Below are 27,837 nucleotides of genomic sequence, written 5' to 3'. Positions count from 1 at the left end.
CAGTGTTCCTTAAGCTCTATTTGGCAAATGAATCCTCTAGGGATCTTGTTAAACTACAGGCTTCAATTCTATGGACCTGGAGGAGTGACAGAGACCCTGCATTTCTAACAAGGTCACAGGCAAGGCCTGGGCTGCAGGTGGGAGGCCACACTAGCTAGTGAGGAGCAAGAGTCCTGTCCAAAGGCCAAAGCAGAGAAAACAAGAGAGGCCAATGGTGAGGCCAGAGAGGTGCGCAGGGGCCAGGCCATTCCAGGCTGTGCAGGACATCTTCAGGAATGCAGGCTAGAGGAGAGGGAAGTGGAGACTTCCATTTTCTTTGTTCTCTCCAAATAACTTTCCTCAGAGTTTCATTTTCCCTGGGAGACAGTGCTTTGCAATATCTCAAGTGTAAATGAGAGCAAAGGTGTTTATGGACTTCAAGGCTTCTAAGAGCCAATAAAGCACAGCTCCTTCATCACAGACAGCCCATTAACAACCCATGTTTATTGGTAAAAATCCTCTGAACTTAATATGCCTTTGTCAGCCAAAGTAATTGATCTTGGCCAGCTAATTTGGCGGGTTTTACAGACTGAGGACCTGCCACTCTTTCAAGAGTATCCTGCAACTCCGTGGACTATAATCCCTTCATTAAGTAATTTCCAAGAACCCTGAGCCCATAGGATTCCTAAAATAGTTTGGTTAAAAAAGAAAACGAACATCCCTCATTGGCACCTTTGTCTTTGACCTTACAACCTAGAAGATGGGTTTTACAGAAATGTCTATGCCAAGTGCCACCATCCTTATTTCCTGAACATTCAACTGAACAGTGACACATACAGCTGTTTGCTGTGCAGCTGGCAGGTAATAAAAAGTCAAGTTTAAACTCAGAGGAAGCAAATGTGTGCTTCAACCAATGCTTGGTATGCTTTATAAATTATTCTTTGGTTCAGACTTGGGAAGAAATCATCTCTCTATTTTAAAATTAATAAGGTACTTACGCTGAACACATTGTGTACAGAACACACTCAAATGTGACTCAGATGAGTATACAGAACAGTTAAAGGAATGCAAGTCATCACTCCTCTGATTAGCATCCAGGCTCTGGAGAAGCAACCCTCTTGGCTTTTTTTTATTTATTTATATAATGTGTAAGTGGGGATCATAAGGTTTAACAAGTGAGAATAAAAGCGCTGCATTTCCTAAATCAGTCATGATGATACTCGCACCTAAAAATGTGAGATGCTCTGCTTCTGGAACTGGTACTAGCAAAGGGTTGTGAAATCCTCTCCAGATATCTCCAAAGGTTAGCATGTTCTCAGCTGTCTGGAATGCCGTATATACTGTCCCAACTAAAATCAGGATGTAAAATCATGTGTAAAGCATTTGTTTCATTAGCTAAGGCATTCATCTCAATAAGAGGAAGTGTTTTTCTGGTGGTCTACTATGCTATCATATCACAAAAACATGAGGAAACAGATCTTTCAGAAACTTGAAGAGTATAAAGAAAGGGGTTGGATTTAAATTGAAAGCCACCAACATCAGCAATATTTACTTGACATTGAGGGACACCTCAAAGAGTTGGTGACTCATCCATTAGACCAATGATATGCAAGAGGGATGCTTCTTCCCACACGCATGACTCCAAGGGCAAACAGTCCCCTAATGATAGCACAATATCGACCTGCAGTAGTTCCCCCAGGCAAAAGTGAGCTGGCCAGCATCAAAGAGCAGAACTGTCATAGTAAGGAGGAGAAAACACTAGTGTTTCTTAGTTTACCACAGCAAAAAAACAGCAAGGAAAGGAGAAGAGTGTTACACAGCAGTGCTCATGGCCACTGAGGATGGACAGAAGAACATACAAAGACATCCCCTTCCACAGTCGACACAGGGAGCAAAAAAATAAACCAATCACGGTGATACCACTGGTTGAGTGCCTGCCTGGAAGTGTGTGTGTGTGTGTGTGTGTCTGCATGTGTCTGTGTGTGTGTGTGGGGGGGGGGGGTGTCTGGGTGTGTAAAGGAAAGAAAAGAAGGGAAGGGGGCAGGTAAGCTAGCAAGTGAAAGGCCACAGACTCTCAAGAATAAAAACAAGAAAACCGCTGTCTCTATCTAATAGGATCCAGTACTCAAGCAATTGGAGTGGAATGGTAATAACCAACTTGGAAAGATCAAACACTCATCAGTTGAACAAGGAGAAGGAAGAACAAGGCAGCAGCATGAAGACTGGAGACACAAGAGAGAGTAGTAGGTTTGGGAAAATGCTAGAGGCAGTGGTCTAAACACGCACATAGTTGCATACATATTCAGAGATCTAAAGATAGTAATGTGTATACATTTATGTGCATATACAAGCACACATATGCATGCCTAGCTATTATAGCTGACTCTGTTGTTGCACTCCCCCCCACACACACACATACACACTCACTGCTACCACTTGAACACAAGGCCAGATTTCCAACTGCTAACACCTGTATTTCTTCCTCTGGCCACCTGAGTGGCAGGCTAGAAATGCTACCCAGTCAATGCACTCCTAGGAGAAGCCCCCAACTAATGACAGTTGGGAGTTGGTATAGAAATAACTCAGCTCTTTCATCACTTAGTAAGAAAATCATGAGGCATGAATTTTATACAGGTTTCCAGAGTTTCCCCAGTAGGATTAAGATCTGGTAATCCACACTGATAGTTCATTTGATATCTTGGTTTATTTGTGCTGCTATCACAAAATGCTACCGACTGGGGAATTTAAAAAGAAACTGATATTTATTTCGCACAATTCTGAGACTGAGAAGCCCAATATCAAGGCACCACCAGGTCTGGTCTCTGTTGAGGTCTGCTTTTCCTGCTTCCAAGATGGCGTCTTCTCTGCATCCTCTGGAGGGCAGGAAGTCTGTGTCCTTATGTGGCGGTAGGAATGGAAGGGTAAGAGAAGTCAAACTTTCCCCCTCAAGCCCTTTCATTAGGACACTACGCCATTTGTGAGAGATGATTTCCCCATGGCCTAATTACCACCTCTTAAGATCATCACAATGAGAAATAAAATTCAGCACATGGTTTTGGGGGGACATTCAGACCATAGCACTTGGTAACATACCCTCTACTGGCTGCCTCCCCTCCGTGTTTCATTTCCACATTCTTCTGTCAGTCTTTTTTATCTCCTACATAAACTATTTACATTCAAATAATTGTCTCAGGGTCTGTTTTTGAAGGAATCCAAACTTAGACATGTAAATATGTGTGTTTGGATTTGTATTTATATTCACACTTACATATATATATATTTGTTTATATGTGTGTATGTGTCTAGATAAATACAAATACAGTTTTACATACACACAAATATATGTTCACATAAATATAGTTGGCCTTCCGTATCCATGAGTACCACATCTGTGGATTCAACTGCCTACAGATGGAAAGTATTTGGAGAAATTTCTGAATCTGTACTGAACATACACAGACACAGACTTTTTCCCTTGTCATTATTCTCTAAACAATAGAGTATGACAACTATTTACATAGCACTTACATTGTTTTAGGCATTGTAAGTGATCTACAAATGATTTAAAGTATTTGGAAGATGTATGTAGGTTGTCAGTGATTATCACACAGTTTGATATAAGGAACTTGCGTCTGTAGATTTTGGTATCCACAGGGGGTGCTGACCCCAACCCCCAAAAGATACTGAAGGACAACTGTCCTATATATGTGCTCAAATGAATAAATGTTTTCCTTTTTACCAAAGCACATCAAGTTATTATAGACCATCTTCTTTTGTCAGAGGAACCTGAAGCCTAATGTTCTGAATGGCCCCTACCCCATAATGGCCCCATAATAACCTCCCCAGCAGCATTCGATCTCCTCCTGACCATGGTAGAAGCCCTGCTCCAGTATTTCCCTCTCATTCAGAAAGATGGCACCTCACACCCCACCCATGCTACCCGCCACAGTTACCACGCCAGCTGCTGGCTTACGCTGACGAGCCTCATGCCTGTCAGCTACAAAGCCAGACCATACATCTGCATTATTACATTCTCACGCAGACACCTCCACAGCTGCAATCTCAAATCAAGGCCAAGTACTGCCAAGACATTAGGGTTTTATTTAGTGCACTACATCAAAAGATAGCAAAATGAAAGAATATGAAAATCCAGGTTATTCTAATAATGAGCATCAACAAAGTTTACACCTTAGATTTTTTTGTATTCATAAAAAGAAAAACTGCTCCAGGACCCTCCCCCACACCCAAGCCCACACATCCATGTCCTAACCTCAGGCGAGAACTCCAGCCTCTCTCCCACTTATTCTACTAGTAGAAAAGGCGGGCGTCAGAAATATAATCAAAAGCATAAGTGGCCCTTTAAGTGCTGAGGGTGAAACACACAAAATTAGAAAAAAATCCAGGACTGATAAGAATACAAGAAACAAGACTATAGACGTGTAGGAATGGACATGTAGGTCTGGAAAGAACTCAGCTGGCAGGAAGGCTTGGGCAAGTGACGACATCTTTGGATTTTTACTTTGTCAACCAAAAATGAAAGCAGGACTTTAAGGGGCCTGAACTTGGCCCTAAGGTGTGTTTCATTCAGCATATGCTAAGTTGAAAAACAAATAAAATTCAATGCCTCAGTATATTTGGATCTGTGACCCCTGTGCACATAAGGCCTGAGCTCATTTCTAGTTCCAAGGTTGGATTCCTTGGACTGATGTCATCAGTAGAACTTGAGGAACTCCCATCCTTCTCACCACCTTCTAAGTTTCCTCCCTGAAGAGCTCAGCTATCTGACCTTGACACACCTTGATCAGAAAGGCAATTTGTGCAAGCATACATTTAAAATTTCCTCTTGATAAGTGCCTTATTTCTCCCTCATTCTACTCCTAGAAGAATGAGATTACGATGAAAATTACCAGAAAATGCTACAGCTTCCAATATGGAAGAAATAAAATTGAGAAATTGGCAATATTTAATAGCAAATAGAAATCATTTACATAAAAACAATAAGTCTATCTACCCAGCATTGGCAAGAAAATAAGAGGTTCAACTGAAATATGCAAGGCAATGTTCATTTTCATTGGTAAATTATTTTTGTTTTTAACATATTACATAAATATAACATGTTTTAAACCCAGATATATAGACACATACACATTTTCCTTTCTTCCCTCCTCCCATCTCTTCCTTCCTTTTCTTCTTCTCCATACAAAAACCATCACTCTTGGTCATATTGGTTTTAATCTAGACTCTAGTTTGGATATGCATATGCTATAGGAAGAGCAAAAGATTTTAGAAAAGACATGTAGAGAAATGATAAATGCTATAATTTATGATGATCCACATCTGATTCTGCTTTGGTGAAATTAGGATGCTAGAGTTCCCCATGTATTTTTTATTATTCTGCAATACCCTCTAAGTCACAAGTGACTTGGAAAATGTATGTTCTTTATTACACAAGAGGGGAAAAATATATGGCTGCATTAACTCCCTATTGTAAATAACTTGGAACAGCTGCTGAAGACCAGATTCCCCATCACCACCATCACCACTACCAAATTTAAAGTACATTAATTATAAAGATCCCTTTAAAATTGCTGCATGGGTCAACTTCCTCTTCTCATTCCTATGCATTCTGGGGATATTCTGAGTAAGTGGATTAAAAATCAGCAATGCTTAGAAATAGCAATCTATGGCTTTGTGCTACTAATCCATACTCTGCCCTAAATGGACACAGGCAATTTCCTCCCATCCATTCTCTGCAACTGTACCTGACCAGCTCTCACCCAACAGAATGCACTGAGCTGTGTACTTTTCCCTAACTGCTTACTGTGAGCCTGCATTCAATTCAACAGCTGACTCAGCAAGAAGCTCCTCTGCCCTCAAAAAAGAACAGAAAATCCATGGTATTTCCCAAAAGGAGGCTGATGGAAGAAAATCAGCTGCTCTCTGTCACTCTTTGGAGCAGCAGTTCTTAATTGGAAGCGACTTTGTTCTCCAAGGGATACTGGGCAATATCTGCAGACATTACTGGCCCTACAACTGGGGGGAGGGGTACTCCTTAGAACCTAATGGGTTGAGGCTAGGCATGCTACTAAATACCCTACAGTACACAAGACAGTCCCCACAACACAGAAGTACCCACCCCAGAGTGTCAGTAGTGCTGAGGCTGAGAAACCTGCTTCCGAGGAAAGAGCTTGTCCCTTGGTTGGAGAAGAGAATAGAGAGAACCTAAGAGTCAGGGCTGTTATCAGTGAGTACAAGCATCAAGTAACCGGAAGGATCACCCTAGCCACAGCTACAGCAGGACTTACAACACAGGAACACTTGATACACTTGTTTCCTTCTGGATGAAATTCCTCTCCTTCCCGATACTGCACACCTTCAAACACACAGCCTGGAAAGTAAAGCAGAGTCCAGAATTAGGGCAGAAGCCTTCTTTCAACTTGATGTGATCTTTCCATCCACTGCTCACCTATCTCCCACCCCCACTTCCATTCCCACCCCAACAAGTGTCCTCCTTCACCTGTAGATAAGATTACTACATATTTAAAAAAAAATAAATAGGGTACAAAAGATTGGCACATTGTCATGGGACCAGAAATCCCAAAGATGCCATGAAACTTAACAGTCAAACCCAAGGTGGCCCAACAACAGCAAAAGCACTATAGTGACTCCCGTAGTGAGCCTCTGGAGCTGTGTCAGAATCGTGGTGACCACTACCAGGGGAACCCATCCCTAAGGGGGCAGAAGAAACCAGAGGAAGGCCAAGGGAAAGAGGTCAACTATGAGATAAAGAGCAGATGATGCTAAAGGCTGCCACGTAATGAGTACCAGGGAACTGCACAGCCTCTACAGGCCCTATGTACCCTGATCTCACTCTACTTTCCCAGGAATCCTACAAAGTGGGGTCTCTTATTCCTCATTCCACAAACAAGGAAAACATGGCTGGAGTGGAAGTAATCCACCTGGCAGATAGCCAATTGAGATTCATACTTGAGATTCATACTTGGCTCTGACCCACCCACTGCACTAAGCAGAGGGCCAGGCACAAATGAAAGAGGGGCAGAAGAGGGCAGTAAATGCTCCATGGGTTTTCCACTCCACCCTGTATGTGTTCAAGTGGCTGTGGTCCCTCACAAGTTTGGCTAATAAAAGGATCAAAACTCCGAGTTGTCTCCTAGTCAGAAAGATGCTCAGGACACTGCCAATATTCTAAAGAGATGTCACAGATGACCTGAGGCACAGAGTGCCCAGCAGCTGTGTCCTTCACACTAGGAGAGGACTGTCAATAGCAAAACCACTTTCCTCACAAGGTGCTTGGCCAAGATAGCTGGGGTCCCTTTCCACATAGCAGACTGTGCAGGAAACAGAGCTGCTGGGGGGCAAAACTTAGCCAAGCAAGCTCTTATGAAGGACTAAGGAGGCATCTTCAAGGTCTTCCCACTAAAACTGCCAGAAGAAGCCACCAAATTCTTGGAAGAGCTGCTTCTTAATAAAAAAAGATCAAGAACATTTTCCCCAGCTGGCCTGACCTCTGGCCCCATCCTTCTTAAAGCCAAATATGGCCCTTCATTCAACAGAAAAACACATAGCCGTGTGCCACAAGCCTGAATTTGAATAGGTAAATAAAGTTGAACTTTTAAAAATATGCCCCAGGAATAAGACCTGTTTGATATACACAACCAGGGCTAGCAAAAAGCCACCTCTTTGTGTTCTGGTAATATGGAAAAACTTGGTAAGCATGGTGCCCCCCAGTGACTGCACCCAGCACTGTTCATGAATGGCAGACGATGCCCAGTCTCTCTCTCCAAAGGACACTTCCAACAAAGTGTCTTCAATTCTTTTCTATGTTTGCACCTCTGATTCTGTGACACAGATGGCCAGACGGATAAACCACATAATCTACATTTAACAGCTTAAGTGAAGGAATTTCTCTGAAAATTCTGTTCAAGCTGTTCCCTCATGATCCAGCATCCTTGAGCAAAGAGTCAGATGGGATGGAAGGAACAGACAACCAAGAATGCCCTGAAATCTGTTTCAGGAAGAAACTGACCACAGACTGTACATGTTTGTCATTATGTGGAATACCATTCCCTGATCAATGACAGACGCCAGTCCTTCTGAATTAACAATCATACCCTAAGGCTTCCCTCGACTGTCTCTATCAAAACTTGGCTGAGGCCACTCTCCTAAGACAAAGGATAAGACATGCTGGAGGCAGCTCCTTCCCATGTGCATTCCAAACACTGCCTGTGGGAATGAAGGACAGGGAGCAAAGATGATTCCTGACCTCATATCAGAAGTCACAGAACCTGCCCAGGAAGGCAAGTGGTCAGTGTGTGACACAGGCAGCCTCACTGTTAAAGAAGATTCACCACCCAGGGCACCTGGATCTAAGCAGAATACTTCTCATGGTGTATGGTGAAGTGAGAGGTAGTATAGTGTAGTGGTGAGGTAAGAGAAGGGCCAGGGCCCAGCTATACCTTCAGCCCTTACTCACTCATGTACCTGGGCCTGGTTTCTTCCTGTTGAGCAGTGGACACCACCCCACCCCTCCATGGAAGGCTGTGAGAACTTAGCAGTGCAATATGTACAACCCTGGAGCCCAGCCCTTCCCTTCCCAGGAACACAACCAAAATCAGAATGAAGGAGCCATTGCTCAATTTTTTTTTTTAAGAGAGAGAGAGAGAGAATTTTTTTAATATTTATTTTTAGTTTTTGGTGGACGCAACATCTTTATTTATTTATGTGATGCTGAGGATCGAATCCAGCGACCCGTGCATTCCAGGTGAGCGCGCTACCGCTTGAGCCACATCCCTAGCCCCCATTGCTCAAATTTAAAAACTTCAATGGATGAAATAAATTCACACTGCTGTTTGTGTGCCCACATTTCAAAGACAACCTAAAACATGACTGTCTCCTAAATGAGAAGGCAAGAGGTGATGAGCTTCAAGGCTTTGCATTACCCTTGCTCCCTGAGGGGTCCTATGGTTGTGGGCTGGGGGTGGGGTATCTGAGTCGATTCTGTATCAATAAAGCAACAGTCTGCTCAGAACAACCAAATTCGTATTTGAGAGATTTCATAATTTTTGAATCTGGTTGACAAATAACATTTGTCTCATTACCAGTCCCCAAGCTTGGCTGTGAAAAGAAATGTCAGAGGAGTCCAGGGTCCCACCCTCAGAGGTTCTGATGGAATTGGTCTGAAATGCAGCTGGGCACCAAGCTTCTCTTTCCCTTCACTTTTTCCAGGTGATTCTAACTTGCAGCCTAGAGAACTATGCTCTAGCTTAGCAAAGACCCCATAGACATTTAAGAATGTGGCTCAGGAGGCTGAGACAGGAGGACAGAGAGTTCAAAGCCAGCCTCAGCAAAAGCAAGGCACTAAGCAACTCATTGAGACCCTGTCTCTAAATAAAATACAAAATAGGGCTGGGGATGTGGCTCAGTGGCTGAGCGCCCCTGAGTACAATCCACAGTATCCAAAAAAAAAAAAAAAACAGATTTTGGAAAGAATCACTTTGATGTTTTATAGAAATCTAGTATGAAAAGGAAGCTGAATAAAGACATTCTAAGATATAAGGAAGGTTAGAAGTAGTAGACACTGGCTGTCCTTGTCATTGGAGGTGAGAAAAGACTGAATTCTTTTTTTTTTTATTTGTAATCTACCAAAATATATTTTAAGGACTTATTTTTTTTTCTTTTTTTTTAAATTTTTATTGTTGGTTGTTCAAAACATTACATAGTTCTTGATATATCATATTTCACACTTTGATTCAAGTGGGTTATGAACTCCCATTTTTACCCCGTATACAGATTGCAGACTCACATCAGTTACACATCCATTGATTTACATATTGCCATACTAGTGTCTGTTGTATTCTGCTGCCGACTGAATTCTAAAAAGAGCTCCGCTCTACCACATGGAGGGGAAAGAGCCTAGCTCATTTCTGCACAGTATCCCACCATGTGCCTTCTCATTTCACAGGAAGGTCCCAAGAACAGTGGACCCTCTAGAGAGTAACCTTTCAAAGTAAAGGGTAGTAGCTGTATCATCACCAATAAGGAAGAGTGCTCAGAGAAGACCCAAAATGCAGAACACCTGTTGGAAACACTTGGCTAGCAACTTAAGAGATCAAAAAAACTCTCTCACCTCAAAATCCCCAGGCATATATGAAAGGGCAAGAAAAGATGCAACAGGCCTTTGCAATCCTGTTCAGAAAACTAAGAGGAAACATTCCCAGCCACTAGAAAAGGAAGATCCTTGCTCTCAGTTAGCCAGTGTCCTCTCATTTGTGTCCTCTCAAAAAGACAGTGGGTCCAACTTGTTGAACCACACTGAAAACTTAGACCAGCAAAACCCTAAGCTAAACTCACTAGGGACACAGCTCTCAGTTTTCAGAAAACATCTGGTCACCTCATCACCCGGGTGAGCTCTGGCCAACGTATTGCAATATGAAGCAGTAAAAAGACATTTCTGGAAACAAGTGAAAGCCACAGCCTTTCTTTCCAAAATAAGCGTTACCTGTGGCCCTGCGGAGTGGAAAGCAGGCCTCTGAGAATCCACATGCCAAGACCTACAGCACGTTGTGTTCATACTGGGCACACGGAGGAGGCCAACCAGACATTTCTATGCAAAAGAGCTTGCTTGCTCTTTTAAGTCCATCAGGTACACAGATGTAAAGTGAGGAAAATCCCAGTTGGGTGGGGGGTGGGGATCATGCATACTTGAGAGAAGACAGATTTCAATACTCCTGCACTGCACCAGAGAGCTTTCCAGCCTTCCGTTTCCTGAGAACATTACCTGGACAAGTGGGGCAGCAGGCTCCCAGATGCTCCAAAGGGTTTCTACAGTGAACAACACAGCGTACTTCAGACTGTGTAACGACACCTTCCTGCAAAACAGAATGTCCCAAATCAGTCAGCCCAGAAGTCCTACCGAGGAGCTAATATTGTAGAAAAGTAATCAAGGAAGGTGTTATGGTTTGGAACTGGAACATCCAAGCTCAGCTTAGACAATGCAGCCAGATGCAGAGGTGAAAAGATCAGATTTGTGAGGGCTCTGACCTTGTGAGTGGATTAGTTCATCCTATGGATGGTAATTGTGAGCACGTGAGGCATGGTTGGTAATGGTAAGCACTGGACATTTACCTTGGGGACTGTATCTGTCCCTGGCCCCTCCCTATCCCTATCTCTGCTTCCGAATTGCCATGAGTTGAGCAGCTTTCCTCCACCATGCCTTTGCACCATGATGTTCTGCTTCACCTCAGGCTTAGAGCAATAGAGTCAGCTGACCATGGACTGAGACCTTTGAAACTATGAGCCCAAAATTAAATTTTCTTACTCTACGTTGTTCTTGTCAGGTATTATGTCACAGCAATGAAAAACTGATGAAGAAGGAGAAGAACTGGAAAGGTACAAGATGAGGGTGAGTGTGAGGCCTAGAGATAGATACATGGCACACATGAGGTAAGAGCCATTCACCCTGACCTACTCTGTGGACCTCAGAGTGCAAATCCTGTCTCCTGTTCTTTTTCCTGTTCTTGCACTTTCTCTTCGGCCCTGCCTGCTTTCTTTTAAGTCTAGATTTTAAGGCCTTCTTGCCATCAGTCTGTACCTGACAGTCTGGCTGCTCACTCACAATTGTTTTCAGTACTGGTTATATTTTCTATCATTATTATTACACTTCAAGCCATTAACTGTGAGGAACAGAGTACACACATAACACCCAGGCTAGCATTCAGAGAGCCAGATAAATTCTGACCACCCTTCTAGAAATAACAAGGCTGGTTTTGCAATCTTAAAAATGTAACTTGGTTTCACACAGTCTGGGGTTGGGTTTTCTCTCATATCAAATGAAGAGATATGACAAAACAGTTTCTAAGTTTGTATTTAAGTAAGTCTAAACAGAGACTTCAAGTTTTAGTCATGAAATCAAGTGTGTCATTTGCAAACTCATTTTGAGATTCTACTATCATCTTAATATCAATTGAAATATTTTAAAAATTAATTCTCAGAGTCTGTCTTTGAAGAGTTTCCTCTGTATTCTCTACCCATTTTGTACAGGAATTTGTGATTTTTTGGTATTTATTTGTTTTATTTTGTTTTGAAGGGAGGATAGCACGGGCTGAAGACAGATGTAACCACGTGACAACTAAGCTACTTTCTTCATTATGTATGCCACCATTTAGTACCAATCCAACAAGGAGTGTTCTACACTAAATGTCTTCATATTATATCAGGAATAAGATTTGTAGGACCAGGTGGATTTATTGTAGTTTGTAACACATTTGGAGACAGGAACAATTCTCAAATAGATAAGATTTAAAAAAAAATCCATGTCTTGGTTATGTAACTGAAGCAATGCAAAAATGCTATGATCCAGTCGGGTGTGGTGGCTCAGACCTGTAATCCCAGCAGCTCAGGAGACTGAGATAGGAGGATTGTGAATTCAAAACTATACTCAGAAATGGAGGCAATAAGCAACTCGGTGAGACCCTGTCTCTAAATAAAATACAAAATAGGAATGGGGATGTGGCTCAGTGGACAAGTGCCCCTGAGTTCAATCCTGGTACTAAAAAAAAAAAAGAAAAAGAAAGCTATGATCCAAAGTCAAATTTCCTTCAATGTATGCAATTCCGATGGAGGCTTCAAGTTCGTTTCCAGCATCTCTGATGATCAGGTTGTCCTCTTCTAGTAGGAAATTAAAAATTCATCAGAGGATATAAGAAAGGAGGCAAAATTCAACTCAGACACTAAGGAAATCCTTGAACTCACTGTTGTCTGGACTCTAATTGTAACCACACATAGGCATCTACCAGGAGCATTTTTAATGACAGTCTCGATTATTGCTTCTAACCACCAATGAGAGAGTTCTAGTTATAAAGGGTATAAGTGAAGTAAGAGAGGTTAAGTAACTAGTTATGTGAGCAGCAGAGCCTGTATTTCACCTACTGTCCTACACTGTGTCCTCTGTAACTGATTCTGTGCCCTCAGAAGAGCTTTCGGATAGAGTTTGCAATTGTGTCTGTTCTTTGGAGAAAAAAGAAGACTAGCCTGAGAAGTGAAGATCATTTCCTGCATCCTTTGATGAGGTCTCAACCCCTAAAGACTGGAAGCAAGAGGTGGCAGAGTGGGAAGATTCGAGCTGAGCAAAGGAACAGCTCTATGTAGCTTCCTTCACAGGATCCTGCACCTTTTTGCTTATTGAATGAAATGACATCACACTAGCCAGCAGGGCTTAGGCAAAGTTTTAAAACAGGAAGATGAAAGACAAATTTGATCTTCAGCAGGTAACATCCCCTTTCTGCATGCCACTCTGCAGTTCAGCATTTCCGGACTTCCCATAATAACTTGATTTTCCTGCATCAATTATCTGCAGCCTGTTGAGTGACTAGTAACCAGAGATGATAGGCAATTGAAGGTTTAATGTTAATAACTGATAATGGCTTGTAATCTATTCTTCAGGCAACAAAATATTCCCTCCCTCCATTTAATTTAAACAAGGTCTTCATTCAAAGGCAGGAAAATCTTTAGATACAAGCAACTTCAGGATCAACATGACCTGGGATGGTTGTACACAAATGTTATACTAGACTGCAAAGTTATCCTGTTTAACCAACATTTCAACCAAGGCTTCCAGAACACCCTGCCAAAGAGTGAAAATTACATTGATCAAAAAACAAGGTGGAGGTGAAGTGGTGCAAGTTTGTAAGAAATGTCAGCTTTTGGTGTTATTAAAACTCTTTGCTCTTATCTCTGTATCATGAAGCTGGTTGAATTTATAAACTAGTGTAAAAATTCAACAAATATTTATTGACATAATTAATTTATCATTCACAGCTGTCTTACCTTCTGCTTATTTCACAAATGACTATATAAATAAGATGAATAAATAACTGAAGGTCTTTTGAATGAACATGCTTGCTGTGGGCATATAATAAGAACATGTTAATATAAAATTCATATTTCATAAACTAAATGTCAATATGCATAAGATAAGATCAGAGAGAAATATCTCTTGTGGTTCTCACCTTTTAATCTCCTTTCAATGCAAATGCATTTCCTGAGATTATGAAATGGGATTTGGGATACAATGACTTAATAGCATCTTCGCCACAGAAAATTTCTAAGTTATATTAAAAGTAAATGAGCATTATTTTTTATCAGAGTATTTCTTTAAAGATAAGAAAAGCAGTTTAAAATTTTAGTTCTATGATTCCCTTTGGTTCATCTTTCTGTGTTTAATACCTGTGAGGATTAGAGCCATATGGAATTACTGTTCTTTTTGGAATTCAGCAAGCATCAGCCACAGTGGGCCCCTTGGTTGCTGAAAAAAAGTGGCTCTTGGATTTGTCAGGTTGAAATCATCGAGGTTACAGTGTACCAGTTGCTTCTATTTAATACAGTTTATGGATTGGCTCTGGCTCAAAATCTTTCTAAATCAAAGAAGGAAAACCTATCCCATCTAACAATACCTCTTTTCTGCTAAGAGGAATTCATGTTTTGCTTAAAGATAATTTCAGAGGAAGACATGAATTTTCCCCAAGAATGTATGCATCTTCCTGCAGTTTTTCCAGGCACCGTTTAGCAAGGGTGGACAATTCTGTTGTGTATTTTCTGAAAAAAAAAAAAAAGTCCTATACAATGTCCCTCCTGTACCTGTCTTCTTATGGTGAATGTCACAGTAAAATACATACAAGGATACAGTTGATTTTTCATTTGTTTATCTTTTTTGTTTTTCATTTGAGGGTTTTATTCTGTGTGGTCTGGAAGGGGGAGCTAAGGAGGACCCTGTGGAGTTCTCACTGGTGAGTAAAAAAAAAAAAGCTGGACATTACCTGGCACTGATGCAGGACACAGGGCTCAGCTGGGCTGTGCCATTTGAAGGAGCTGTTGTAGGTATTTCCTTCATAGGTGCAACCTAGGTGGGAAACACAGAAAGAAAAAGAAAGGCCAAAAATGAACATGTGTTTCCTTTATCTTTGGAGCAAAAGAAGTTATATCTAATTACAATAAGACTAGTAATCCCAGGGACCATCAGCTCCCCGGCTATTTTTTCCCAGGACACAGCTAAGCCTTCTAAGTACCTACTTGGCATCCACTTAGGTTAATTCTCTGACTACTAAATCCACTAATTCATGGACTGTGTTTTCAAATGAAACATCACAGATCGATGAACTCTCTTGGCCAAAATGCATGATTTTATTATGCTTAACAAAGTTCTCATACTTTATTACTTCTCATAATACCAGAGCTAAAAGCAGCACTGTGAAAAAGGTGATCTTACATGAGAGCAAAGGAACTCAAAATTGCTGAAGATCAAGAAAGAAGTTTCAAATGTGGCAGGGACTTAAAGCAGAAAACTAAAATAGAGAGACTGATTGCAAAATTCTATACATAAGAACTACTGTCTTCACCGGATAAAACCTTCCAAGGCTTACCTCCTAGCTCGCAGAGCTATGGTTCCCTGGTTCAATTTTATTTTACTCTTAGGTAATGAATTAGATTAAATATATCTGAAACTGCCAATGTATGGATTACTATATGTTAACTCACTGGCCAAAATAAAAGTCATACTTATTCATTGGCAAAGAAAAAAAAAAAAGAAGTCAAAAGACCAGAGAGGCTCCAAAGAGGGAACAATTCATTTAATTGAGATTCCTCAAATAAATAATGGCATAAAGTCAAAGAAATAATGTTGTGAAGAACAAGCCTCAATCTTGATTTAGTTTGTACAAGCAACTTCCACACTGAGGGTTATACTTCCTGGGAAGGTGCAATTGGCTATGCCAACAGTCACTGTAGTCTCAGGAGCCCACCAGGCTTAGAATGTTTAACCCAAAAAGTATAGAAAAGAACACATAGAAGGGATAATACAGAAATCAAAGGGACTGCCTGTCTGTTGCAATGACTTCTGGATACCTAATCATCCTCCATTCTGTTTCAAAGAGGAAAGAATCACTTTCTTCCATGAGTCGTTTTAGATACAGCCGTGGTCAAAAAACTTAATGCATAGAAGCAGAATAATAATGGACTTAGGAAATTTTCAGTAGATGTTTTCATAAACTCAGAACCATGATCTAAATTCCCAAAGAATTATGAATGACTGAACAGAGCTCGGTAATACTCTTCTCTCTAGTTCCTACAAATCAAATTACTAAAGTACACAGCTGATTGGAAACATATTAGGGAAATGCTTTCGCTATATATTTTTTAATTTCCTTTGCATGAAGTGTTACGGAGATAGAGTATTCAACCACAGGAAATTTTAGCACACTACAAATTCTTACGCCAAACCAAGGATGAATACAGTAAATTTTCAACAATGAAAACCAATATAAAACAATTGGGGCTAGCATAAATCTTAGCAAACAAGCACACTTACAATCGACGTGCCATGTGCATGTCTGACCCACTAACACAGACTCACTCAGATAATAAATAACTTGTTCTGAGAGATGGAGGCAGGGAAATCAGAGAACCAAATCCAATTCATGTTAAGTCCAAGTGCATATGAAACGCCTGCCAAGTCTGCCAGTAGAGTTTCCGAATATGCTATATATTTTCATCATCTGGATTAAAAAACTTAAAGAAAGGGTGATTTTTTTTTGCTGCTTATAGAGCAGGCAAAGATCTTGCCATTTTTACTCAGAAGGAAGTGTTGTACAAAACCCATGCAACCCAGGGAGGAAGTGCAGGCCAAAAGATCGTTCTTAACCGATGCCAGGTCATGTGCAAAGGGCTCCAAGAGCAGCACAGGGGCCTCTGGATTATTCCACTCTAAATGGGATAAAGGAATCTAAAGGGATTGGAACAAGTGGTCCACAGTACAGGGAACCCAACAGTGTTTTCTGCTTCAAATAACCGTCCATCCGAAGCATCGTTCCTCCACCATATTCTAACACTTGAAGAAAACTGGGCAACAATATTGGAAAATCAGACCAAGGTCAGACTGTGAAGTGCTTCATTGCTTTACTGCCCTTGTTCATACGTCAATCTATCAAACCTGAATCAAAGTAACAGATTTCCTCCAATGATGGATGACTCTGAATTACTAAAAAGACTCAAAAACATCTGGGAAAATCTCCACAGCAAGGGAAATCCACGCCTTTTCCTTCCTCCCCTACCCTCACTAGCATTAGCTAGTTATGGAGACTGCGGTACATCAGGGATCAGAGGAGCTTTCATAGGTAAGGATTCTCAGAAATAAGATAATTAAAGAAAGGTTATTACCACTCTTAGGGCTCATGTTCAAAGATAAGCATGTTATCTTAGTGAAAGACACTAAGGAGTACTATATGAAGATGTAAGTAATCAAATAAAAACTTAAATATACTCCAGAAGTAAATCACCTCTTATTTTCTTTTTTCTTTTTTTTTAAAGAGAGAGAGAGAGAGAATTTTTTAATATTTATTTAATTTTTTTTTTAGTTTTTGGTGGACACAACATCTTTGTTTTTATTTTTATGTAGTGCTGAGGATCAAACCCAGCGCCCCACACATGCCAGGAGAGCGCGTTACTGCTTGAGCCACATTCCCAGCCCTCACCTCTTATTTTCTATAAGGTAAATTTCTTTGTAATAAATTCTATTTGTCACCAACTTTATGTTGATCACAGGGTACACACATAAAACCTTGCCCTCCTTTTTTGTTTAAGCCTCAGAGGCAAAATATACTAACTCTCTTTTTGGCCAGAATAGAAAGAGGGGCAAAGAAAAATTTCCACCATATATCCAGGTAGAGTTTTCATGCTGCCTATCATGAAAGACGAGTTTTATTTTTGTTTTTCCAATCCAACGCAGACTGATACTTTGAAAAATATAATAAAGATGACTTACTAGAATAATTGAATTTAAAAGACTATGCAAAATGATGTAAGCCCATTTTTTATTATTACATGTAATAGTTATAGAATCCTCTGTCACTGAGCCACATCCCCAGCCCTTTTTATTTTTTATTTTGAGACAGCGTCTCACTAAGTTGCTTAGGGCCTTGTTAAGTTTGTGAGGTTGGCTTCCAACTATTGAGTATCCCACCTCAGCCTCCCAAACCACTGGGATTACAGGTGCACTCCACCATAACCTTTTTTTTTAAATGATATTTACATAAACTTTCTACAAGAAAATTTGTAAACACCCATTCACTTTTCCTCTGGTATCAAAGAGCTTTTGAGATTCCACAAGTTTCAATAAAACCATTAGTACTACAGAAGGAAGAAGTGGTTATTTTCTGATAAAATCACACTATATTTAAACCAGTAGTTTGAAACCAAGGGAGATTTTGCCTCTCACCCCTTCTCCCTCTCAGAGACTTTTGGCTATGTTAGGGGACATTTTTGGTTGTCACAACTAGAGGATTAGGGATATTCCAGGCATCTAGTGGGGTAGAAGCCTGGGATGCTACTGAACAGCTGACAAGGCACAACAAAGAATTAACCAGCCCAAAATATCAATTGTGCCAAGATTAGGAAATACTGACTTAAACCATCATGGAGAGTTCAATAATCTTCATTTATGTCTAAAAAAATACAAAAATGAGCCTAAACTAGTAATACTTTGTTTTTATATGCATTTGGGCTCTTTTTAGATTAAATATTTTCAGAGTGAAGAAGAACTTCATGGTATTTTTTAGCAGACATGCTCTTGTAGAGAAGCTCTGCTTAGTCAACCAGTCATCTCCGAAAACACATGGCGATGGAAACAGGAAGAAGACAAATTAATTGAATCCACAGTTAAACAATAAAACTCATTTTTCCTATTAGTTGCAACCTTTTGCAGTGGCCACATTATCCCAAGGGAGAGAGAATACCACACATTTTCATCATTCTGTTGTTAAAATAACTGTTGAAAATCATCACGACCATAAAAAATGGCACTGGCCTTTGAACAAGTCTTAAATGTGCCTGGTTTCGCCCTTCTAGTCTAAATCCTGTCACTGCTTATGCTAACCTGAGCCTTAGAGCAAAGAACTGGAAGTTATCATCACCGGTAGCTTACCCAAAGTCCCTCACAGTGTGTCCCCAATCTACATTTGGAGTCCTTTCCCTCATCCCTAGAACACCATCATGGTTCCTGGGGTTGCTTTCTCAATGAACCTGCGTGCTTCTGAATGTATGTTCAAGTTCTCAATGGGCAACCTGGCTACTGTGGGATGGCCATCCACCATCCCCATGAAACTTATCCTCTCAGGCTGCAGTTCTCTTCCGAAGTGCATAATCAAAGGACACTGGGTCTTTATCTTATACGACCTCTCTCACACCTTTCTTCTTCAACCCCCCTCACACATTTTAAAAACTCTCTTCCAATTCTTTCCATTCCCTCCATTCTGGCCTCAGATAAGCTGCAGGTTATTTCTCACCTGGACTGTTACAACAGCTCACTGAATATTTTTCCTGGTGTGGTAAAGATGGTATCTTTCAAGTCGTCCTCCCCAATAGCTGCCAGCATGTGCCTTTTCAAGTCCAAATTTTATTATGTCATTTGCTAACTCGAATTCTATCAATGACGGATGGTGCTCAGCCTGGCTGAGATGTAGACTATGTACCAACCCCCCAATCCTTCTTCTCCTGACCAATCGGATCAGAATCTCTAGAAATAGGAAGTGGGAAAAGGAATCTAATGTACAGCTGGGATTGAAAACCACTGACCTTTACTCTAAAATTAAAACTTGTTGGTATATCCAGTCACATCTTGGCATCCATAACGGATAGCTCCAGGACCCCAGAGAATAGCAAAATCCACAGACACTCCCTTCAGAAAACATGGTGTATATTTGCATATAACCTACACACACCCTCTCACATACTTTAAATCATCTCTAGCTTACTTAAAATATCTAATATGATGTGACTACTATATAAATAGTTGTTATACTTAATTGCTTGGGGAATAATGACAGGAAAAAAAGTCTATACATATTCGGTACAGATGCAGTTTTTTAAAGATATTTTCAATTTGCAGATGGTTGAATTCACATGAACAGAACCCAAAGACATGGATGGCCTATTATACAAGCTCCTAGGCCTGACCTTAACTCACCTCTTCTCCCAAACTCAAACTGTCTCCACTGCCTATAATCTGCACTTAGGATTTCACCAAATATGGTCAGAAGATCTCATTCTACGACTTTGCATATGCTTGTCCCTTCTTGAAAAAAAAAAAAAAAAAAACAAATCTCATCCATTCCTTCCATCTCCTCCCAGCCCCCATAGGGACACAGAGGTCATCCAGGCTCTCATCTGCCTAATTCATCCTTCAAGACTTGGCTCAAGGTCACAGCCTCTAGGAAATCATGCTTTAAACTTCCCTGACCAGTCATACTTCCATGCACTTTCTCCATGCACAATGTGAATTTCCAGGTCCCTTGCAGTACTTTGGATGTAACAGGCACTTAATAAATGTTTAATTTCACTGGGAGTAAATAGCAAGCAAGCACCAACACACATTCCTGCAAACTGTAGAAATAGAACATAGAGAAGACAGCATTCTCTGAATGACCTCTCATCTTCTCCTCTTGGGCACATAGGCCCAAATCACCTTCATCTCCAGAAAAGTAAAACAACCTTGGAAAAATTCAGACAAGCTAATTTTCAAAAAGGTGACTTTTCTTCCCCAAATCCACTTTGTCCCCAAACCACTAGTTTCTACTTCTCTTTTGTTGTTTGTTTTTGTTTTGTTTTGTATTGATTAGCACTCAGTCATCTTTACTTAAATTAAACCAAACTTGGCATTTCTGAAATCAGTTCATGCCATATGACGTAGGGAAAGAGAGCAAACAGGCCTGCCATTCTTCCAAGCTTCCGGGTGCCCTGATGGGGTACCCCTACCCCTGGACTTGGTCAATAAACCCCAAATTCCCCAAGCCCAATACAATTTTTTTAATGAACCACTTTTCAGACACTGTTATCCAAAAACATATGGAAGTACAATCAGAAGGGATAAACATAAAATCTGACTAGCCATTTGAGGGCTTAAATTGTGTCCTTAAGAGTTCATTTAAAACAGGCTTTTATTACTCTTTAAGGCTGTACCTACCATGAATCCTGCAGGCAATTTTGCTTATTTTGGGCTAATGGGAATTTTATAGCCAAACCATTTCCTCAATCCCAAGAGAAGAAATCAGGCTCATGAACTGAGTTCTTAAAAGAGTAGTGTATGCCCCTCACCACACATTCTTTTCATAGCTTTTCTTGTTCTGTATTCCAATTAGGAATTCAACATACAATTAAAATGAAATAATCAACAATAGAATAAAAATGGAAAAAAGGCAATTTTACTTAATTTTTGATGATTTTTTAATGCCTAAAGCCCAAATACCTGGAAATAGCCCATGAGCATAGTGCAAATCCAGCTCACTTCACCAGGACAAAGGGACACAAAACCACCACATGACCTGCATGTATTTCTGATCTGTATATTTCTTAGAGACAGCAAAGTGATGAAATAGTGCCTTATGATCTCATAACTTCATAGTCAATATAATATGTTCAATATCTGGCATTGATACAAGATAATAAAATAGATTCTATGAATCACAAATGAATTTGGCTTCTATTGAACAAAATATGCTTTGGAACTTTTAAATATGATTAATATAATGAAATAAAACTGCAAGAGAGAAAAATACTTGCAACTTTTTTTCTTTATACAAACCAGTCACCCATCATTCTTGCACTTGACCTGTTCTAACCTTAAATAATTCTAAACATGGGAGTCCTTCTTCCTTTCACTGGACAGAATCACCCTGCTGCAGCCACGCCACCCTCAGCAGCCCCTTGTCAGGGAGCCAGCACCCACTGCTTCCTGAGAGGCAAGGGAGAAGGAACCAGGTGGAGCTGGCACTAAGCAAAGATAAAGAGAACCAGTAACACAACCATGAGTGACTGTCCCGTCAAGCCCCCAGACTGACCTTCTAATGTGGACAGGAAAATGTCACCACAGGCCATTCCCAAAGATGAGTTCCAAAAATTGTTTTTGAAAAACATTATGTGAAAAAAAAAATCTTCAATAGGCAAAATGGGAAAGAAGAAAGAAAATTAAAATCCTTGCCTATTGTTGCAGGTGGGGCATTATACTTGAGGTTTTTGCCTAGGGTTCAATTTTATTCTCATGGAAGGCCCCACAGGACAGACAACATTTTACCCCTACATTGTTAAAACAAGGAATCAAGGTTGAGAAAAGTAGAATGACTTTGTCCCAGTCAAGCAGCCGCTCTGCCTGTCTTACGCCAAACCCATGAACTACGTGGGTTCTATGGGTATACAGAAGGAACTTAGACAGTGGTGGCTTCCTGAGGAAAAACAATACCCTGAGGAGATGGCATGCTGCCTTTCAGTGACAATTCACAAAAAGTCATGAATGGAATCCTCAGTTTTCCCAAAGTAATTTTTAAACATCAGTAAATATCACTTTGATGATCATAAAAAATAAGTCATACACAGCACACATGTGAAATAATCCCTCTGTGATTAAGGCAATGCTCTGTGTGATTTTTATATATTGGGAATACATAACATGATGTAACCTTTAGTGTTCTTGGGGATGGTTGAACTACTACCCTTCCTTCTCTCTCTCTCTTTCTCTCTCTCTCTCTCTCTCTCTCTCTCTCCCCGGGGGGGGGGGGGGCACCAGGGATTGAATTCAGGGCACTCAACCACTGCGCCACATCCCCAGACCTTTTTTTATTTTTTTATTTTGAAACAGAGCCTCACTAAATCGCTAAATCACTGAGGGTCTCACTAAATTTCAGAGGCTGGCTTTGAACTTGCAATCCTCTTGCCATAACCTCCTGAGCCACTGGGATTACAGACATGTGCCACCACACCCAGCCTCTTTTTTTTTTTTTTTCATTTTTAAAATAGATTCACCAGAAGATACATGGACTTTCTGTTCACAAAGGAAAGGAGGTTTCATGAAGGAAGGGAGGTTTCCAACCTCTTCCAGTGTTAACCTCTTGTATAACCACAGTACAATACCAAAACCAGGAAACTTATAAAATCTACTAATATAGATTTTACATTAGATTTAAACAGAGCTTATGTAGATTTTTACCAGTTTCATACATGTGTGTGTGTGTGTTTCCATTCAGTTTTATCATATGTAGACTCTTACAACCCATCAACTCATAGAACTACACTAGCACCATAAGGCTCCCTCAGGCTATTCATTTATAGCCACACTCACTCTGCTGTATGCTTCCATCCCTAAACCCTAGCAACCGCTAATCAGCTCTTCATGTCTACAGTTTTGTTATTCAAGAATGTTCTATTAAATGAATCATATGTGTGTAGTCTTTGAGATTGACTCTTCTCTCAGAATAGTTCCTCTGAGCTCCATCCAAGTTGTTGCATGGATCAATAGCTTGTTCTTTTTATGGCTGAGCAGCATCCCCTAGTATGGAGGTACCATAGCTTGTTTAACCATTTACCCACTCAACAACATCTGGGTTGCTTCCAGGGTTTTGCTTATACAAGTAAGGCTGTTGGGAACATCGGTGTATAAGACTGTGCGTGCACACTGGTTTTTGTTTTACTGCTCAGGAATGCAATTGCTGAGTCATATGGTAAGTGTATGTTTTTTTGTTTTTTTAAGAAACTGTCATACTAATTTCCAGAGTGACAGAACAATTTGACATTTTCACCAGCTATGTACAAGATTCTCCACATCTTAAGTAACATTTGGTAGTGTGGGGTTTTTTTTAGCCATTTTGATGGGTAAATAGTGATATTTCATTGTGGTTTTGATTTGCATTTTCCTAATAGCTAATGATATTGAGCATCTTTTCATGTGATTAATTGCCATAAGCACTCAAGCATATCAACATACATTATATATACTCTTTGATGAAATGTCTAGTTATAGCTTTTTTCCATTTTCTAATTAGATTTTTTTGTTCTATTCACAAAGTTTTCCATAGAGCAAATGTGTGTTATATTGATGATATTCAAGTTATCAATTTTTCCTCTTATGGTTTTGTGTCAAGTCTGAAAATGTTTTGCCCAACCTTAGATCCCAAATATTTTCTCTGACATGCTTTCTCTAGACTTTTTGTTTTACATTTCATATTTAAGTCTGTGATTAATTTGACTTGATATCTATATTATGTATAACACATATACCAGGTTTATTTTGTTTATTTATTTATATCTAATTACTTCAGCAGCTACTATTGTAGTCATATTATAAGTAAACTGATTCGACCCATTTTATTCTCTTTTTCTTTTTCAGAATTGTTCCAGCTACTCTGGGTTCTTGGCTTTTTTATGTTAATTTTGAAATAAGCTTGTCTATATCTGCAGAATACCTCTATTGATATCACTCCTTTTCATACCTTTTAAAAAATTATTTATATGGGAGATCAGGTTTGATCCAAACATCATTCAGGAACTTCTCTCACTGCCAGATGAAGCTGGCTTATGTTTGCCAAGTCTTACCCTAAATATTGGGAAGCATTTGCCAAGGAGCAGTCCAAGGACTTAAGGGTATCCCTAGGGGCTATAAAAATGCAGATGCATACCACCCATCTTCATCCTCTTATCCGCACCTCCTTTACCTGGGCTTGTTTCTAGAAAGTTTAAGCTAATCTTCCTGTGCTTGAGATGATGTCAGAACTGTGTGGCCAGCAGAAGAGGCCTCTGATTAAACAGGCCACCATATCTGCACAGTCTGAGGGAAGCTGTGTGGTGCCCCTCTGGTCTCTTGCCACAGAATCAGAGAGGGATTTTTGATGTGTTTGAAACACACATGGGTAGGGAAAATTCACCCATTCTAGAAACAGGACAAAACTGACAAGTACCTTAACCTATGGAAAAAAGCCTAACACAGACTGCCAAATATCTGGCAAAAAAAAAAAAAAAAAGCAATCTCTGACTCATGTGATGAAACTGGGAGAGGAATAGGGACAAATCTCCACATGGCACACGTCGCCCACTCGGCACCCAAGCCAAGGTGGAAGCTGGACCTTCAGTCTCAGGTTTTCTGAATCTGAGAGGAATCATTGATTCATTAATTTTAGCTTATCAACAAAGACTTTTCTTCCTAAATTGTATTTGTTTTGTTAGTTAAATTGTTAAAATGAAGAAAATATGAAACACCAGCATGTAGTCAGTGGCGTATTGCTAATGTTTAATAACTGGCTCTGTAGTGAGAAAAAGCTCTGATTTTACATTTTCTAATCCCAAGGTATAAATACTCCTACCACAGTTGATTTCAAACTATTAATGTGCTGTCAGTGAGCACAGAGTTGCAAAGATAAACACTCGAGCATATCAACATACAGAACCACAGATAGACCATCCCTACTCCCAAAATTCAAAACCTGAAACTTTTTGAGCACCAACATGGTACCACAAGAAGGAAATTTTACACCATGAAACTTTGTTTCACACACAAAGCATTTAAAACATTGTACAAAATTACCTTCAGGCTATGTGTATAATTTATATATAAAATCTAAAATAAATTTTGTGTTTACATTTGGGTACCATCCCTGATCTATCTCATATATATTCAAAAATTATTAAACCTAAAAAAAAAAAAATCCAAAATCTGACACACCTCTGTTTCCAAGCATTTTGGATCAGGTATATTTGACTTGTATTTATTTTAAAATTAGATGCTATTGTCTCTGTAAAACCTTTCACCTTCCTAACAGAAGAACATGAACATTTGGCTAGAGTTCAGGGTATTTATTAGCATCAGAGGCCCTGCTGTTTATCCCATATACCTAGATAAACTTACATAAGAAGAGCAATCACATCTTTTCAGTTATTACAGTATAACTGGTCCTCCTTCTCCTAACTCTGGCATACAAAAACACATAATTTAACCAAGAGAACAAGCGTTCCAGGATCAATTAAGAGTACAGGTGCCCAATGAAAACTACACAAATGTCCATCAGAGCACAAATGGATCAACAAAATGTGGTACATACATACAGTAGACTATGATTCAGTCTTTCAAGAAATACGATTATGATACATGCCACAACATGGAAAAAACTTGAAAACATTATGCTAAAATAAGCCAGACACAAAAAGACATATATTGCATGACTCCTCTTACATGAGGTAGCTAGAATTGACAAATGCATCAAAACAGAAAGTAGAATAGATGTTACCAGAAAATGAATGACATTTGTTCAAAAGAAGAAAAATACCAAATACCTGGCATGTCATCAGTGGTGTGCTGCTAATACTTAACAACTGGCTCTCTACGGAGAAAAGGCACTGGCTGGAGGGAGTTACTGTTAAAGTTTCATGGATGTGTAACTGATGTGAATCTGCAATCTGTGTATGGGGTGAAGGTGGGAGTTCATAACCCACTAGAATCAAAGTGTGGAATATGATATGTCAAGAAATTTGTAATGTTTTGAACAACCCACAATAAAAAATTAAAAAAAAAAAAAAATAAAAAAATAAAGTTTCAACTCGGGATTGTGAAAAAGTTCTTGAAAAAGAATGGTAACAAAAAAAAAAAGAATGGTAACAGGTGTACCACATTCATAAGTGTACCTAATACCACTGAATTGTAGACTTATAAGAAGCTAAAATGGTCAATTTTATGTTATGTATATTTTGCCACAATAAAATCAATGCAAATGCCTGGGGCCATTCATTGGAGATTATGATTCAAATGGTCTAGAGCAGGTCTCAGGTATCTGAATATTTTCAAGCAGCTGTGACAATTCTGGGGTTAAAGTAGGTTTAAGATCCACAAATCTGGTCTAGCCTCTATGTTTTAGAGAAGAGGAAACCAAGGATTAGAAATAAGTGGCTAGGTAAAGGTCAAGTAACTAGAAGTGATAAGAGTCAACAACTTATTCCATATCTACTTCCAAGTCCTTTCCCCTTTCATTTCATTCTTTGAATAACTGAGAATCTTTATTGTACAATTCACAATAAAAATACGAATATATGACTCTGGCTTTTGCACTTAGCACCTCAGTATGGCCTTGCCTCTGGAGCTTGGAAGTTATTATCCTTGCTTCTGCATTCACAGCCTCATCAGGGTGGCCTTGCCACAGTCCCCAGGGCCCAATAAAACAGAAGCTCAAAGAATGGGTTCTGAGAATGCCCAAACATTCCTGGGCTGTCAGAGGGCTGTCTCACATAGTCGTCCACAGCTGGTCGATGCCCAAGCACGTCTTCAGATAAACATCATGAGCCTTTAACCACCACACTCCTGGAAACATAAGGAGCTGGCTCTGGTGTAAACAGGCTCACCCTGAATGAAGAAGGCACTCAAGTTCACAAACATACCAATGTGCTTTGTTCACCTTCATTATCATATAGTCCTATTACACACCAGCCTCTTCAGCAGACAGACTTCTAAGCAAATACACACTAGATGAGATTCTTCTCCAAAAGGGGATCTAGAACATTAGATGTTAAAAGAAATAAAAATATATACCAATTTCTGAAGAGATTGTGAGCCTATTCTTTGATAGTCTAGAAGGAATGCTACCATCGCAGCATAATAATACTTTTAATTAATATAGCTAGCTGGACACTCAGGCTTCTTCATAAGTAGAAACATGTCACATATACAGACAAGCTTTCAATTTCACAGCTGCCAAACTTAAACAGCAATTAAAAGAGAACCTAGAGAGATTGCAGGATATTTTACATCAAATCATTCCTTTCCTGTGCTTTCTGATGCTGTACCCCAACTTCCCATTCAGAACACCTAGCTTTACTTTTCTCAGGTTGAGAAAAGTATTATATTATATTATATTACAATGAAATGTAATATAAGACAGTAAGGGGAAAACCATCTGAAAGTGCTAAGCAGTTTACTCTTTAGAGTAGGGGCATTATAAGCAGGCATAGTATTGTTTTAAAAACACCTGCAGAAACCCCCAAGCC

General features: G+C 39.8%; 1 protein-coding gene across 3 annotated transcripts in view; it reads right to left on the bottom strand.

Annotated features, from left to right (window-relative positions):
* The window catches only part of Bmper (BMP binding endothelial regulator), a 237,833-nt gene that overhangs the window by 167,616 nt on the left and 42,380 nt on the right, over window positions 1–27,837 (bottom strand). For all 3 annotated transcript variants that reach the window (XM_058584443.1, XM_046460608.2, XM_046460607.2), the window contains exons 4-6: window positions 14,814–14,896; window positions 10,778–10,868; window positions 6,285–6,367 (exon numbers count right to left, since the gene is read on the bottom strand). In XM_058584443.1, coding sequence (XP_058440426.1) covers window positions 6,285–6,367; window positions 10,778–10,868; window positions 14,814–14,896 — 257 coding nt within the window. The remainder of the gene's footprint in view (window positions 1–6,284; window positions 6,368–10,777; window positions 10,869–14,813; window positions 14,897–27,837) is intronic.

The sequence above is a fragment of the Marmota monax genome, unplaced genomic scaffold (assembly GCF_021218885.2).
Source record: "Marmota monax isolate L192 unplaced genomic scaffold, Marmota_monax_Labrador192_F-V1.1 WCK01_AAM20220418_F8-fsc00107, whole genome shotgun sequence".
NCBI lineage: Eukaryota > Metazoa > Chordata > Mammalia > Rodentia > Sciuridae > Marmota > Marmota monax.
The sequence above is the reverse complement of the archived record's forward strand: the minus strand, read 5'-3'. Positions and strand labels throughout refer to the sequence as shown.